The sequence below is a fragment of the Erpetoichthys calabaricus genome, chromosome 3 (assembly GCF_900747795.2).
Source record: "Erpetoichthys calabaricus chromosome 3, fErpCal1.3, whole genome shotgun sequence".
In the NCBI taxonomy this organism is placed as follows: domain Eukaryota; kingdom Metazoa; phylum Chordata; class Cladistia; order Polypteriformes; family Polypteridae; genus Erpetoichthys; species Erpetoichthys calabaricus.
In genome coordinates, this window is record NC_041396.2 from 169,224,588 (window position 1) to 169,238,617 (window position 14,030).

A 14,030-nucleotide genomic window follows, 5' to 3' on the forward strand; every position below is an offset into this window, starting at 1 on the left:
CACGTTATCGTGCATTGCGCTGTCACTGGTATTTTGATAAAAGAATTTGAACAACATATAAGAAGCGTATAAATTATTAAACAGTAAAACATTAACATTTAAGAAGTAAAGTTACATTAAGTACTACTGCAGTGCCTTCGGGTATACCTCATTTTTTGTTTGCCCATTACATGCTTAAATGTATACATTTTTTGGTTACCTACCCGAGAACACGCGACATATAACCGAGCGTGGGAGAAGCATGGATTTTAAACACGCGTTGAGTTTATCTGCTGGTCTCCCTCGTGAAATAACTGGTAATGTTTGACTAAAATCTACAGCGAGTAAAACGACATTACCTCCTATTTTTTTTTTTACGATCTCTGAGATCTTGCTTTTTTCGGTTCAAGGCTTCATAAGCTCTTTATGTTGTATGGTGTACTTATCCCAAGCCATCATCTTTGAATGTTGCAAGACTTCCGCCTTGTATGTAGATCGGGGTAATTACATTCATTGCATTCCTAGTCTGAATCACAATCTGATTGTATGGGTGGTTACCTGGCACTGTAGGGTTGCCACCCGTCCTTTAAAATACGGAATCGTCCCGCATTTGAGAATGAAATTGCGCGTCCCGTTTTGAATCAATACGGGACGGAATTTGTCCCGTATTTTTTTTTATCATTTTTTTTAAAGCAGCGTCTCATGCAATCATCCCACACGCATTTTATGAAGATGCCTCCTTTCCTACTTTTGATTGGGTAATACTTGATGCCATCGTTAGTTTGATTGGTCTTTTTAACTGTCCAGTGAGGAGGGCGGGTCTTTAAGTAGAGTCTGCAAACTGTTGGCACTGAGATGTGGCACCCGCTGCAGAAATGCGTCCCTTATTTTTTTGTATTAAAAGTGGTAACCCTACCTGGCAGGTAACACTTAAGTTTGGTCATGAAGTCGTCTAAAATCCGCCACGTGCCCTCTTTTAATTGAGAGAAGCAGATATATATAGCCAAATTCTCGCGCTTCGTTGCGGCGAAGTACTGCTTTTAATTTTTAATAAGAAAAGAAAACCTTTTTTAACGGATCGAAAATATACCAATAACAATTTGTTAAGGATCTGTTTTTTTGTGAACTTCGCTTTTCACAGCTGTCCCGCTACGGCGTGTGTTTCGATTATTTGACAGTATGTAGATCGTGGTAATTACATTCATGGCATTCGTTTTTCTGAATCACAATCTGCCTGTATGGGTGGTTACCTGCCAGGTAACGCTTGTGGTTGGTCAGGAAGTCGCCTTACATCCTCCACGTGCCCTCTTTCTGTTCCAGAAGCTGATCATAGAATGGTTTTAATAGTTTACTTTCAAATAATGCAAAGAGTATGCGACACGTGTTTCTCCCTAATTCTGGGCTCATCAGGCATACACACTCACGGCATCCCCTCTCGTGAATCGAATCTCTATCGTCAGCGCCAGAGCTGAAGCCCCTAACGTTGCGGTCAGCAAGTCGGCAAACATCCGCCATGTGCCGTCTTTCAGTTGCGAGAGGCAGATCATAGAATGGTTGAAACTGTTGCCTCTAACGTTGTGCCACGGCGTGTGTTCCGTTTATACCTCGTGTCTTCTCATTAAACTTTTATCTCGCGAATATGTTATTGCAATCCGCAGCGGGGAGCGTTTCTATAAACTTAATTTAAACTTACGTTTTACACCGTGCTTTGTTTCCCTTATGAACATGCTTGTATGCTTCACTCGCTCCCTTCTCAATTGTTTAATGAATTTTTTGTTCTTCGCAGTTTGCGGCTCTTCCTTCATTTGTCCCTACTGCATTCACAGTCTTTTCACGTTATTGCAATCCGCAGCGGGAGCGTTTCTATAAACTTAATTTAAACTTACGTTTTACACCGTGCTTTGTTTCCCTTATGAACATGCTTGTATGCTTCACTCGCTCCCTTCTCAATTGTTTAATGAATTTTTTGTTCTTCACTGTTTGCGGCTCCTCCTTCATTTGTCCCTACTGCGTTCACAGTCTTTTCACGTGATTACGTGGGAGGCGTGATGACGTGACACTCAACTCCTCCTCCCATGGCCATCGAGCTGCCGTCCATTACAGTATATTGTGAAAAAAGAGGTTCCAGTTATGACCATTACGTGTTGAATTTCGAAATGAAACCTGCCTAACTTTTGTAAGTAAGCTGTAAGGAATCAGCCTGCCAAATTTCAGCCTTCCACCTACACGGGAAGTTGCAGAATTAGTGATGAGTCAGTCAGTCAGTCAGTCAGTCAGTCAGTCAGTGAGGGCTTTGCCTTTTATTAGTATAGATCATTAATAGTAACTAATTTGGCAAATGAAAAAACTGTAAAAGCAAGCCACATATATGCAGCAAGTCCTTGCTGGCTCCATATATTTCCACAATCTAGCTTTTCCTTTTTAGTCTAGTGCTAGGTTCTGTTACTGATTATTCACTAGAGCAACTAAGAGACAGCAACACATTCTTTCCTGTCACTCCTGAAATGTCCAGCATTTTTTTGTTTTATTTAGTTTGAATTTCATATCTGCTAAGTCATTACAATACAACTGTTTAGACAAGCATATTTCTGCAAAAATGATCAGAGAGGCTATCAAGATGTCAAACGCAATATGGCCAAACTTAGCACAGAATTACTCCACCTTAAACTGTGAACCAAAGATTTAAAAGTGAAAATCCTAAAACCACAATTTGAAAGATAATGAATAGAAGTTCCACTGTTCTCAATGCATGTTCAATACTTCTGTCACCTAGGGGACATTTATATAGCTCCAACATATATAAAAAGTGGAGATTGCATCACCAAAATGTAAAATACTGAGATATGTGTCAAAAATCTTGACACTATCAGCAAATATTGTGATATTTCAATTTAGTCATAGAGGTCAACTATACCTACTATACCTGGCAGTTATTTAACTAAATCGTGAGTAGGAAAAACAAAATCAAAACAGTTTAATAAATAGTCCAGAACTAGCAAAGCATGGTCCCCTAATGAGTAATGTTACTTGAATTATTATAAGCTGATCCCACATTAGAGCACCTCAATATAATTCAATACAAAAAGTCAGAATCCAATAATAATTTAACATGCAGCGCCAACAACCAGTTTTTCTCCCCCCTCTAAAATTTAACAAACCGACTTTCATTATGGTTTAATTATGAACAGTAGCTTCTTCATTGCTTGCTTCTGAATTATGTATACTTAACTGCACAAGAAACTGCACTGCATGTGTACAGTAGATGGGATTCTTGTCCATTAATATTACTACAAAGAAAAAAAACGTCTTTTCTGTTTTTTGGTGTTCTAACAAGGCATTAATTTACCGGTATATATTTTAAAATATACCAGGTGCTGTTAGAAACTTTCTCCACTGTAGTGTCACAGATTTTAAATTTTATATTTTATTTTTTGCCCACACAAAGAAAGATGAACTTAAATTTACAAGTTCAGTTAACATCAAAGCATCCTGTTTTCTTGAATTGTATCACACATTAAAACATCTGTTTCAATGATTTTGCTTCAGGCTACATTGATCATCTTATCAACTGGAAACTGTACTTTGACAGCCAGCCAATCAAAGGTGTGTAATAGCCCAAGTCATGATCATGCAGCTGTATCACGAAGACGCCCCATATCACACATCACGAAGATGCAGAATTTTAATATAAATATAACTTGTCCAACAGATGGTGAGAGAGAGAGAAAAATGAAGGGGAGAAGGATAGAAGAACGACATAAGGAGAGGGCAAAGACATGCAACCATTTTCATCTGATCGTCAGCTGAAGCATTTCATGACCAACATCAACTAGATCAAAAGACCCCCAAAGACTTTCATCTTTGACATCTTTAAACTCTTCTTAAGCTTTTTTCTAAAGACTATGTATATCCAGACTTTGCTATCTACATTTTATTTTATGCCTTCCTCTACTGGTATTATTGTTCTTTAATAAATACCAAGTTGTATTTAACTTTCTATACTTTGTCTTTATATCTAGAGTGACTGAAGTAATAAGGTAAATATTTAGAGTACCTGGAGCAGTACAGAAGTGCCATATGATCCGAACTGCAAGGTTTTATCAGGCTGAGGATGAGAGCTTTATCCAAAAGTGAACAGTATATAAAGGAAGACATTCATTGGTTGATAAATGGAGACCAAGGTAATATTTAGGTCTGAGATACAGTATATCTAAGACATTGTATGTTGTTTGTGCTAATGATACGTAAGTCTCTTTAACTGCTACAGAGTGGAGCATCATTCATACAGGACTTATGTGGTTAAAGAGATAAAGAGTGGTGTATATGTCATTTATATGGTAATTTTGTGGTTAGGGTCTGTGTGTATGTGTATATTTATATGTGTGCGTGTTAATCTTAAGGTGCGAAAGCAGACCAACCTGGTAATGAACCTGGTAAGTTCATGTATGGCTAGAGAACGTAAGCAAGGGGAAGAAGAGGGGAATACCACAATAATACATGCACTCTTAAAAAAGTCTTTTTAAAAATAATTTGAAAAAAGACAACCATATCAACAAGCGCTTGATTCAGTTACATGAAGTAAAACAAATATTTTTCATAGAACAAACAATATCAATGTATACTAATATTATTAAGGAAATCAAACAATATCAGATTCTAACTAATGCAGCATAGCAAAAAGTGAACTACAATAAAATTAAGCAATGGGCTTCTACAGAGGTGCAAAGCAGCCACTGAACATGATAAATAAAATCTGATAGTCAACCAACTTGAACAATCCACAGAGAAGCTAGGTTAACACTCTTTCTCAAAAAAAAAATTTAGATATTATTTGGTTGTATGAGGTATGCATGAAAAGAAAGTGGCCAAGTCCTAAGTATTTTGTTTCGTTTGCTTTATTTTTAAATTATTTATTTATTTTGAAGTTAAAATGGAGCACTATAAAAATGCAATGGAAAATGCAACATAATAGAAGGTATTTTTAAAGAGTGGTGCTTTAACACTCTTGCATTATATATTGTTTAGTGCAGGTTGCTTATATTTTATTTGATCTTAACATATTACTGTACTTACCTTCAGCAACTGTGAGCAAGTTACCGAAATCACCAAACAAGTAAGACTGTTGTGGTTCAGTGTTCTTGACATTTTCAAGCTTTAAGAATGGATCATAGTCTGAAGCACAAAGATCTGCAAGGCTCAGCAGATAATGGCTTTGTTGCGTATAGAGATTAGACCCATGTATACAACAGTGCAATACCTAGTATAAAAAAGAAGCAGAAAACAACAAGCATGTCAACTTTAACACTTCTAGTTTATTTAAAAGATCCATTCAATGAAAAATGAACAACACATCATAAGTGTCTACTCAGAAATGAGGTGATTAATTATATAGAGAAATGCAGGTATTAAAGCCTCACTAAACAAGTGATTATTTAAATAGTATAATTATTATGGTTAACAAACACTAAAAATACTTTGTTAAGTGAAAGGTTTTCAGTTAAAGTAAAACATGATGTCTGCTTTCCCACCTACATGATCCAGCATATAAACATCTCATCTTAATTCCACCTCCATCATGAATCAGTAGACATCTGACCCTTACAGATACTGAGCAGGCCAGACAGTTACTGCACAGCAGGAAAGTGTCATGGTATTGAAGGCTGCATAAATCTTCTATATTTGCAAAGGAACAATCTCCAAGGTGATGACAGCATGTCCATTACAGCACAAGATGGTGCCAATAAATTGAAGCAGCGCACCTAAGTCAGTAATGGAGGATTAGGATTGACAGGCATTTGCACATTTGTTATCAAGCCGACCCTCCACCCTCCCCCCACACACAAAAAAAAGGCTAAAATTCAGATAATGTGCAAGTCATACTTAGGCACCTCAGACTATTAAGAACAATATCTTACTTTCTAGAAAAAGTACTAACTTACAACTCATTTGATTTTAGTTTTTTTTTTTTTAACATAAAATATCCTGACTTCACAGTGCATGCATGAACATAAATTTCCAAATAAATGGAGCTGAATTATTGAAATATATAATTAATTTAGGAAATAATTTGGGTAGTACTTTAACTAATGAATGGACAAATAATCGAAGCACAGCAACTGTAATGAAAATCTGACAAACTTGATGCAGTTAAATCATAAGCGCAATAGTTGCAGTTTATTTTTCTTGTAACTACCATATGGGATCCCAGCTAATAGATGGGAGGAATCCTTACCTGGACAGGAAGCCCCAAGCAGATGGACAGGCGTCCCAACCAAGAGAAAGAATGGTTCCTTACCCAAATGGGAGTCCCCATGTGGATGGAAGTGCATCCCGACCTGGAGAGAAGAAGTTCCCTTGTCCGGACGGGAAACCCCAGGCGAATGGATAGGCGACCCGACTGGTTATACCTATGGTACCTTTCCTGGCTGGGATAGAAGAGAAGGACAGGGAAGGAAAGTCTCTGGGGTCCACTTTATCCCCCAGGACGCTAGATGGCAGTAGCCCTGGATATTGGTGCCCATTTGGACACCAGCAGGGAATGCCAGGAATTGTAGTCTGCTAACACAGCCCTGCTGCGGTCCAGGGGTGCTGAAAGAGGGTGCTGCAGGGAGATACACCCCCTACTATTTGGGACTTCCATATGAGCTAGAAGTGTTTCTAACGGGCAAAGTCCTAGCACAAGAAGTACTCCTGGGTTGTCAATAACAGTGAACATACTGCTTTGTCCAGGCGAGTTTGTGCTGGGAGGAAGGAAAGCAACACTCAACTGGAGGAGAGCAGTGTGGTGGGAAAAGAGAGAGAGCAAGAGCAGTAGAAGGGAAGGAAACAACTGTTTATTGTTCACAAGGTATTCTTGTAATAAACAACCTTTATTTGAATCTGGGACTGCATTGTGTATTCGTGTTTTGGAGTTCATTGGTGCTCCCTAGCCTTCACACTCTACTTTTTGCTTAGTCAAAGATGTGGGTAGATAGATTCAAAACAGTAAAGTAACCTAAGTCTGACAGTTTGTATAGATGGTTTTCTGAATGGAACTAGAAGCAGAGAAATTTATTTTCTGATATTTAAAATTTAAAAAAACTGTTACTTCAACCTATATAAAAGCAAGTCTCAAAAGCAATTTCAAATTAAAAAAAATCATTTTTTTTAACTACCACCTCATGACTGTTTGCAAAATTACATACTGTATATATTAAGAACACACTATAGAGCAGGGGTCTCCAACCTTCCCAAACCGAGAGCTACTTTTACAAAATGAAAATGGCCAAGAGCTACTCATGTTTTCTAATGTTTATTCTCATAGCTTATTTTAACCCAGACAACCCAAACCCAAAACCCAAACAGCCTGAACATTTACAAAATGTTGGTGTCCACAACTCACATTTTGCATTAAAACATCACAAAATATATTTAGTTCACCTGTAAGTTCATTTTGTATATGTATGCATTTTCAAGTGTATCTCACGCTATTGAATTAAACCGTGAATACTGTCAAAACAAAACAATGCTATTACAAATACACAGATATGACTTATTCATTTGTCATTTTGTTACATGTCACTGTTTCACTTCACAAGAGTATTAACATGCCCAGTTGCATGTGTGATGTGATTTTTAGCTATTGAGATGACTGGCACTGCATGGAGTCAACAAGAGAGGTATATGGTGGAGTGTTGCTACTTAGGTTCACTCTTATGGAGTTATTTAAATGTTCCTCTGTCAGTCTTGTTCTGAACTTTGATTTCATGATATTCATGTCAGAAAAGGCAGACGAGAGAACAACTGAATTCAACTCTGTTTGATACTTAAAGTAAAGTGTTACTTAGGTCTTGATGAGTTTGAGTCCGGATATTCTCTTAAGTGTATGCCACAATGAAAAGATAGATTGCAATTCAGATTGTGGATCGTGATTTGATATTTTGAAAAGATCACCCACCCCTAATTTGACTAATCAAGTTTTCAAACTTATGTAGGATTCATTAACCCTTTCGCGAGCTACTTGGAAAGGGGTTGCGAGCTACCGGTAGCTCACGAGCAACATATTGGAGACCACTGCTATAAACGATGCGGTCTAGAGTTGTCAGATTGAACGTTGCTATTCAAATATAATTGAAATTTATTTAAAAAAAGTCTTAGTTGAAGGCAAAACCTGACATTCGTTTATAAAAGTATGGTTGTTTGCTTTACTCACAGTAATTCTGGCATGGAGTTATTCCAGACATGCTATGCAAAGCTGAGATATTCTACCACTTCCACAATCAGTCTTTTCATAATTTTGAATGGTTTAGCTTTACATCTTCATTAGTAAAACTTATAGATAGACCCTTTCACAACATAGTCTTTTTTCTGTTTGTACACTTTGCTTAACAAGTGTACTCAGAGCAGTCTTTCTAAACACTTATCTGGGCCACACTTTCCAGGAATTCCAGTGTTAAAATTATCATTTTTCACCTGATTCTGTCTCACTCACTCTTAAATCTAAGATCCCACTGCCTAATACTAAGACCTTCTCATTTAAGCAAACTGAAAACAACTCTGATAAAGTCAATTTTACTTTAACTGCAACTCTTTAAAATCCTGACTTTAGAGTCTTATCTATGTCAGCCAGCACATTCTGTCCCAAAATTTGTCTCATGTAGCTACTGAGCTTGACACATAAGGCCTTCAACAATAAGGTGTAATTGAAAATATTCTGGACACCTTTAATAAAATAATTCAGTATCTGTAAAGGTAAACAAGTAGATAATTTGCGCGGCACCTGATTTGATACTGTGACAATCCCATTTTTTCAGGCGAGTCCACAGGTCAGGTCAAGTCAGGTTGGGGAGCATGCACTGATACAGCGTGTTGCTGCACCCACCACAAAATAAAACAGCTCAGGATCCTGGTTGGCAATACCCAAGTCAGACATGCAGTCCAGTCCCACCCTTCGCAAATAACCATCTATCTGCCATAGCCAGGTGTTAAGTGGTTGTCCATTTGGCCTGGTCCAGCAGCTCGGATCCTCAGTGGACCCTGCAAGCTGGATCACCATTGGGGAATTGCACCACATGGCCGTAGTGCCTTAACTGATGCTCCATCACAATGTAGGTAATGTGTCTCATTCAGAACTACATGAGCAACCTTTTGTTTGACACAAATTCAAACTAGCGTTACCTAAGGATGATTCTCCGAAGAGACACAGTACCAAAGGAGTCCAGTATTCATCTCAGGTCACTGGATAGCATCCATGTCTCGCAACCAAAAAGCAAAACAGGATCATTTTGCAAATATATCGGGAGCACCACACACCCATTTTTCAGCAACCTCATGACCCCACCCATGCTCTCCCAATCCATCTACTGACTTCATAGGAAGAGTCACCAAAGACATGAATATTTCTGCTGAGGTAAGTAAACCTCTTGACAAGGACGACACTCTCCGTAGACAGACACTGATAATGGCTTTGCCCAAGTGGTCATCAAAGGCCTGGATCTTGTTTAATATCCAGAACACTCGCAAGCCCAGACACTCAGATTCCTTGCTCAGTCTCTCGAGAGCCCTGATCAGACCCTCCATTGACTCCACAAAGATCACAGCATCATCAACAAAGTCAAGATCAGTCCATCTTTCTTCACCAACAGATGCCCTGCAGCTGCTGAACTCTGCCCAACACCCAGTCCAGGCAAGCAATGAAGAGAGTAGGAGCAAGAACACACCCCTGACAAATAACAGAATCAACTGGGAAAAAACACAGAGGTTCTGCCTCCACTCTGCACAGCACTCACAGTAACAGTGTACAGACCAATCATGATATCCAGCAACTTTGGGGGGACCCCACAACATCTCAGGATGTCCCACAGGGCAGCTCAATCAACTGAGTTGAACGCTTTACAAAAATCAACAAAAGCTGCAAAGAAACTCTGCCAATATTCGCATTTGCACTTGATGAAAACCCTCAGTGCTAGGATGCGGTCAATGGTAAGCTTCTTAGGTGTAAAACCAGACTGCTCCTGTCGCTGGTAGATGAGCAGGATGGCCCTAGCGATGACCTTATCCGGCACAGAGAGCAGTGTTATCCCCCTGTAGTTGCCGAAATCCAGGTGAACAACCTTTCCGTTCCAGATAGGGATGACAAATCCCATTTTCCAGCCAGTTGGGATGATGTCTGTCTCCAAAATGGAAACAAAGATTGCTTGGAATGCCAGGAGGATAGCCTTACCACCAGCTTGGAGAAGTTTGCCCCGGATACCAAAGATCCCTGCAGCCTTCCCTACCCTCAGCTGGTTCACCACCTGTGCTATCTCAGTGAGATTGGGTGGTTCATAGCTAATTGGAGGATCAGCCTCAAGAACTGCAGACCCAGAGAAATCTAACATCCTAGCCAAAGGATCAGCTTTAAACAACTGCTCAAAGTATCCAGCCCAGCCGGTCACAACTGCAGTGTCATCAGTCATACGTCCTGGGCACGATGCTAAACTGCATCCGGCCCTGCAAGTGGTTCTCCAACTTGCAGGGAAAACATGGAGATTGGTGGCAGGATTGGCACTTCAGCCACTGTAAAAACTTCACACAGCTTCAAAACGGCAGACAGGACTCCTTTCCGCTCTCTGCAGGAGAATCTCTGCTGTAACTACCCTAAAGGAGGCTGCTCGCATTATGAAGGGAATGGGGGAACGCCCTCGGGAGCATCATCCCTGGAAGCCAAAACTTCCAAACAGCAAAGAGGTCAGGCTTGTTGGGGATCAGAACTGGTGTGGTGCTGAGGAATCGTCCGTTGCACAGCAGCACTTGGGTCCCAATTTGAGGTGGCTCATCTGGGTAGGCACATGGAACGTCTTGTCTCTCTAGTATGATGATGTCCACAGGGGTAGACTTTATTTATTCTGAAAGGCGAGATATAAATGGTACCCTGACATTGCCCAATGGAATCTGCCTTCCACCTGCCTGCCATTTGCCCTCTCTTTTAGCTTGCTTGCTATTCTTACACAGTTAGTCTTACTAACTGACTTGTATTCCTCCTCATCCCTGTCAGGACAGCATGCCATAAAATCAGCCACGAAAAGTAGCTTAAATCCTTACAAGCTGCATGTGCTGGCACCAGGTGAGTCCTCAGGTCAGGTCAAGGTTTTTTTTTTTTTTACTTGCAGTGCTTCTGCAAAGCACGAAGTGCTTATGGTAATGCTGAGTGGGTCCTGCTAATAGTACTCAGCTGTGTCCTGCGCTACAAATGTACTGTGACATGTCTTATTGATGCAAATATTGCAATAAGGAACAAGAGTCAGGATTGGGATAAATCACAAGGGAAAACACTTTTTGGGGAGGTACATGACACCTATGTAGGAAGAGCTGAGTGGCAGGGATGAGGGATAGTGCTTCTGTGCAAGCAGTCCAAGCAGTTTAAGACTTGGTCACCCAGTAGTCAGTACTAGAATGAAAACATGACAGCAGGATACATACTTCCCTTTCACAGGGTGCAGCTGCGCAAGATTTCAATTTATATTTAAATAATAGTTGCCTGAATACCACTACGATTTATTATTCTTTTATGTTAATATTTGTTCATGTTGATTCTTTCCTTATTGGGCAAGGACATAGCATACACAAGTATTTCAGTCTAGTAGAACATTACATTTTAAGCATTGTCACCCAAAACGCCAAGAATGATACCCATCCTGGACGCCCAGTACTCTCCTTTCACATGGTGTAGTTTTTGTTATTCCCATAAATACCTGCAAAATAGCCTGTCTCTGGACAAAGTGTCTCTTTAACACTAGAATTACCAGAGCCTACGAAAAAACTCGTAGATCCTGCCCACCTTAAATCGCTTCTAAAATCCGTTCACACCTCTCCGCCAGCGTCTTTTGTCCTCTGAATGTGCTGATAAAGACAAGCTGCGGCTATTCCATCACCCCACCGACTTAGAATGTGCACGAACTTCTCCCAGCTCATGCCTTGATTGATTATCTAGGAGTGAAGTGGAGTTTTTGCAGAGGTGGGGTGCCCTGGTTGGGCTTGATGGGCTGTTTCAAAGCCATTGCTGCAGGACTTTTTATTATCATGGGAGACATCCCTGGTGTTTGGTAATGTTATAAAGATGATTGATGATTCATTCAAAGTTGATTTACAAATCGCAACTCTTTATTAACATCTAAATTAGCAAAAAAAACAGACTTGAATATATGTCTACTAAAATGAAACAATAAAAGTTATTATTTTACTTTTACTAGAAAAAAAATCACCATTCCCAGTCACCCTCATTCTACCATCCTCTGAACAAGACCAACTCAACATGTGCTACAGAAAAAAAACTCTTGATTTATTCTGTTTCATTGTTTGTTACCTCTGTCACATAATTTAATTTTTTTTTTTTATACATTTCTTCAGTATCTTTCTTATTGTGCATGCACATAACAGGCTGTAAAGGGCAATGTTGATTAGTACTGCGAACTTAGTAATGACATGCAGGTGGACAGTAGTGTTGACTGAAAAATGTAGTGTTATCAGTTAATTTCAGATTTATTTTTATATGTATAGTACAATGAAATTCTTATGCTTGATCAACATGTACATAGTTTTGCAAAATGGAACTAAAATTTGCTTTGCAAGTGATTCCACATACAATAGCAAAACTCTTTTAAAGAGATTTTTTTTGGAATTGTTTGGGAGGGGCTGTAAAATAAGGAACATTGTCAACATTATACACCCCTTTGTGGACATGTAAATCCATCCATCCATACATTTTCCAACCCGCTGAATCCGAACACAGGGTCACGGGGGTCTGCTGGAGCCAATCCCAGCCAACACAGGGCACAAGGCAGGAACCAATCCCGGGCAGGGTTCCAACCCACCGCAGGGACATGTAAATTTCCCAGAAAATAGTCCAGATGGAAATAAACAGTGGAAAAGCATTTTTTGATAAGGCAACATGGCTAAACACAACCTACAATGAGACAAAAATACATAATCCAGCAAGTCAATAAATTTTCTCTCCAAAGTATATGAGAAAAAAAAACAATGCAGCTGTGATCGTAGATAAATTGCAGATATTGCTTGTGTTCTTAATTTGTGTTTGCTGATAAAGGCATCTTCGTATCACCCCCAAAGCAATTCTGTTACCAGATGGGAACTGTGGTCCTTTATCATCAGTGCCACAAAATTTGCAGTTAAGATCAACATATGGGGGATTTGTTTATGGTAAACACCTTTCTTCCAGTGATAACTGATGGCTGGCTCATCACAACTATTAAGCTAAAAGTAGCCTGGGCCTGGGTGGCCCAAACCCCCACTCCCTAGAATCCACGGTCAATGCTAAGAAGTCCTCTTCATATCATTTGACACCTATTCTAATCATACCTTCTTCAGCCTCCATCTGAGTCTCATACCTCTCAACTCTACCTATTCATTCTCATCTGTTCTTTCCAGGTTTGGGTTCAAGTTCCACCCTTAACAGCCTCATCTTGTTTTCACAGAGTATACTATTCTTTGCACAGCTTTCATAAATGAAATGTCTACCGTGTATCTCTCAAAGTTTTGTGGATAAATGCAACTAAAAGCAGAAAATAAATTTGAAAATATAAATCAAAATAATGACAAACTGTCAAAAGAGTTGTCTTCCCTAGGGCTGAGTTCTACTGCCACCTATATCAAGGCCTTTATTCTTAATCCATTTATTAATAGTAATTCCTGTTATGTTGAAAAACTTAGCTTGCTTAGCTTATTATCCACGTAGGATAGGTAACCCTAGCTAAATATCATAAGATACTGCCAATACAATACAGTAGTAGGCACTTGCATTATGTCACATGTTTCCTCAGCACTGGTATAATGGAGCTTTAGTTTAAAACCATTTCTCCCTATTCCCTCAAATGCTACCTCAACTATTAGAGACAATAAGGTTATTTGTGTATATACATCTAACTTGCTTAATCCAGTTTTAGTGTCCTATAAAAACATAAGCTTATATACAATATTATTTGCTGTACCTTTCTCTGTTAATAAATGTTACATTTACACCTTCTGCATAATATATGTAAAAATATAAACAGTAACTCTAACATATAATAGTGCTA

The 14,030-nt window shown here is 39.2% G+C and overlaps 1 protein-coding gene across 4 annotated transcripts in view; it reads right to left on the bottom strand.

The window, feature by feature from the left end:
* The window catches only part of ralgapa2 (Ral GTPase activating protein catalytic subunit alpha 2), a 789,870-nt gene that overhangs the window by 296,682 nt on the left and 479,158 nt on the right, over positions 1 to 14,030 (bottom strand). For all 4 annotated transcript variants that reach the window (XM_051925541.1, XM_051925545.1, XM_051925542.1 and 1 more), the window contains one exon: positions 5,053 to 5,236. In XM_051925541.1, coding sequence (XP_051781501.1) covers positions 5,053 to 5,236 — 184 coding nt within the window. The remainder of the gene's footprint in view (positions 1 to 5,052; positions 5,237 to 14,030) is intronic.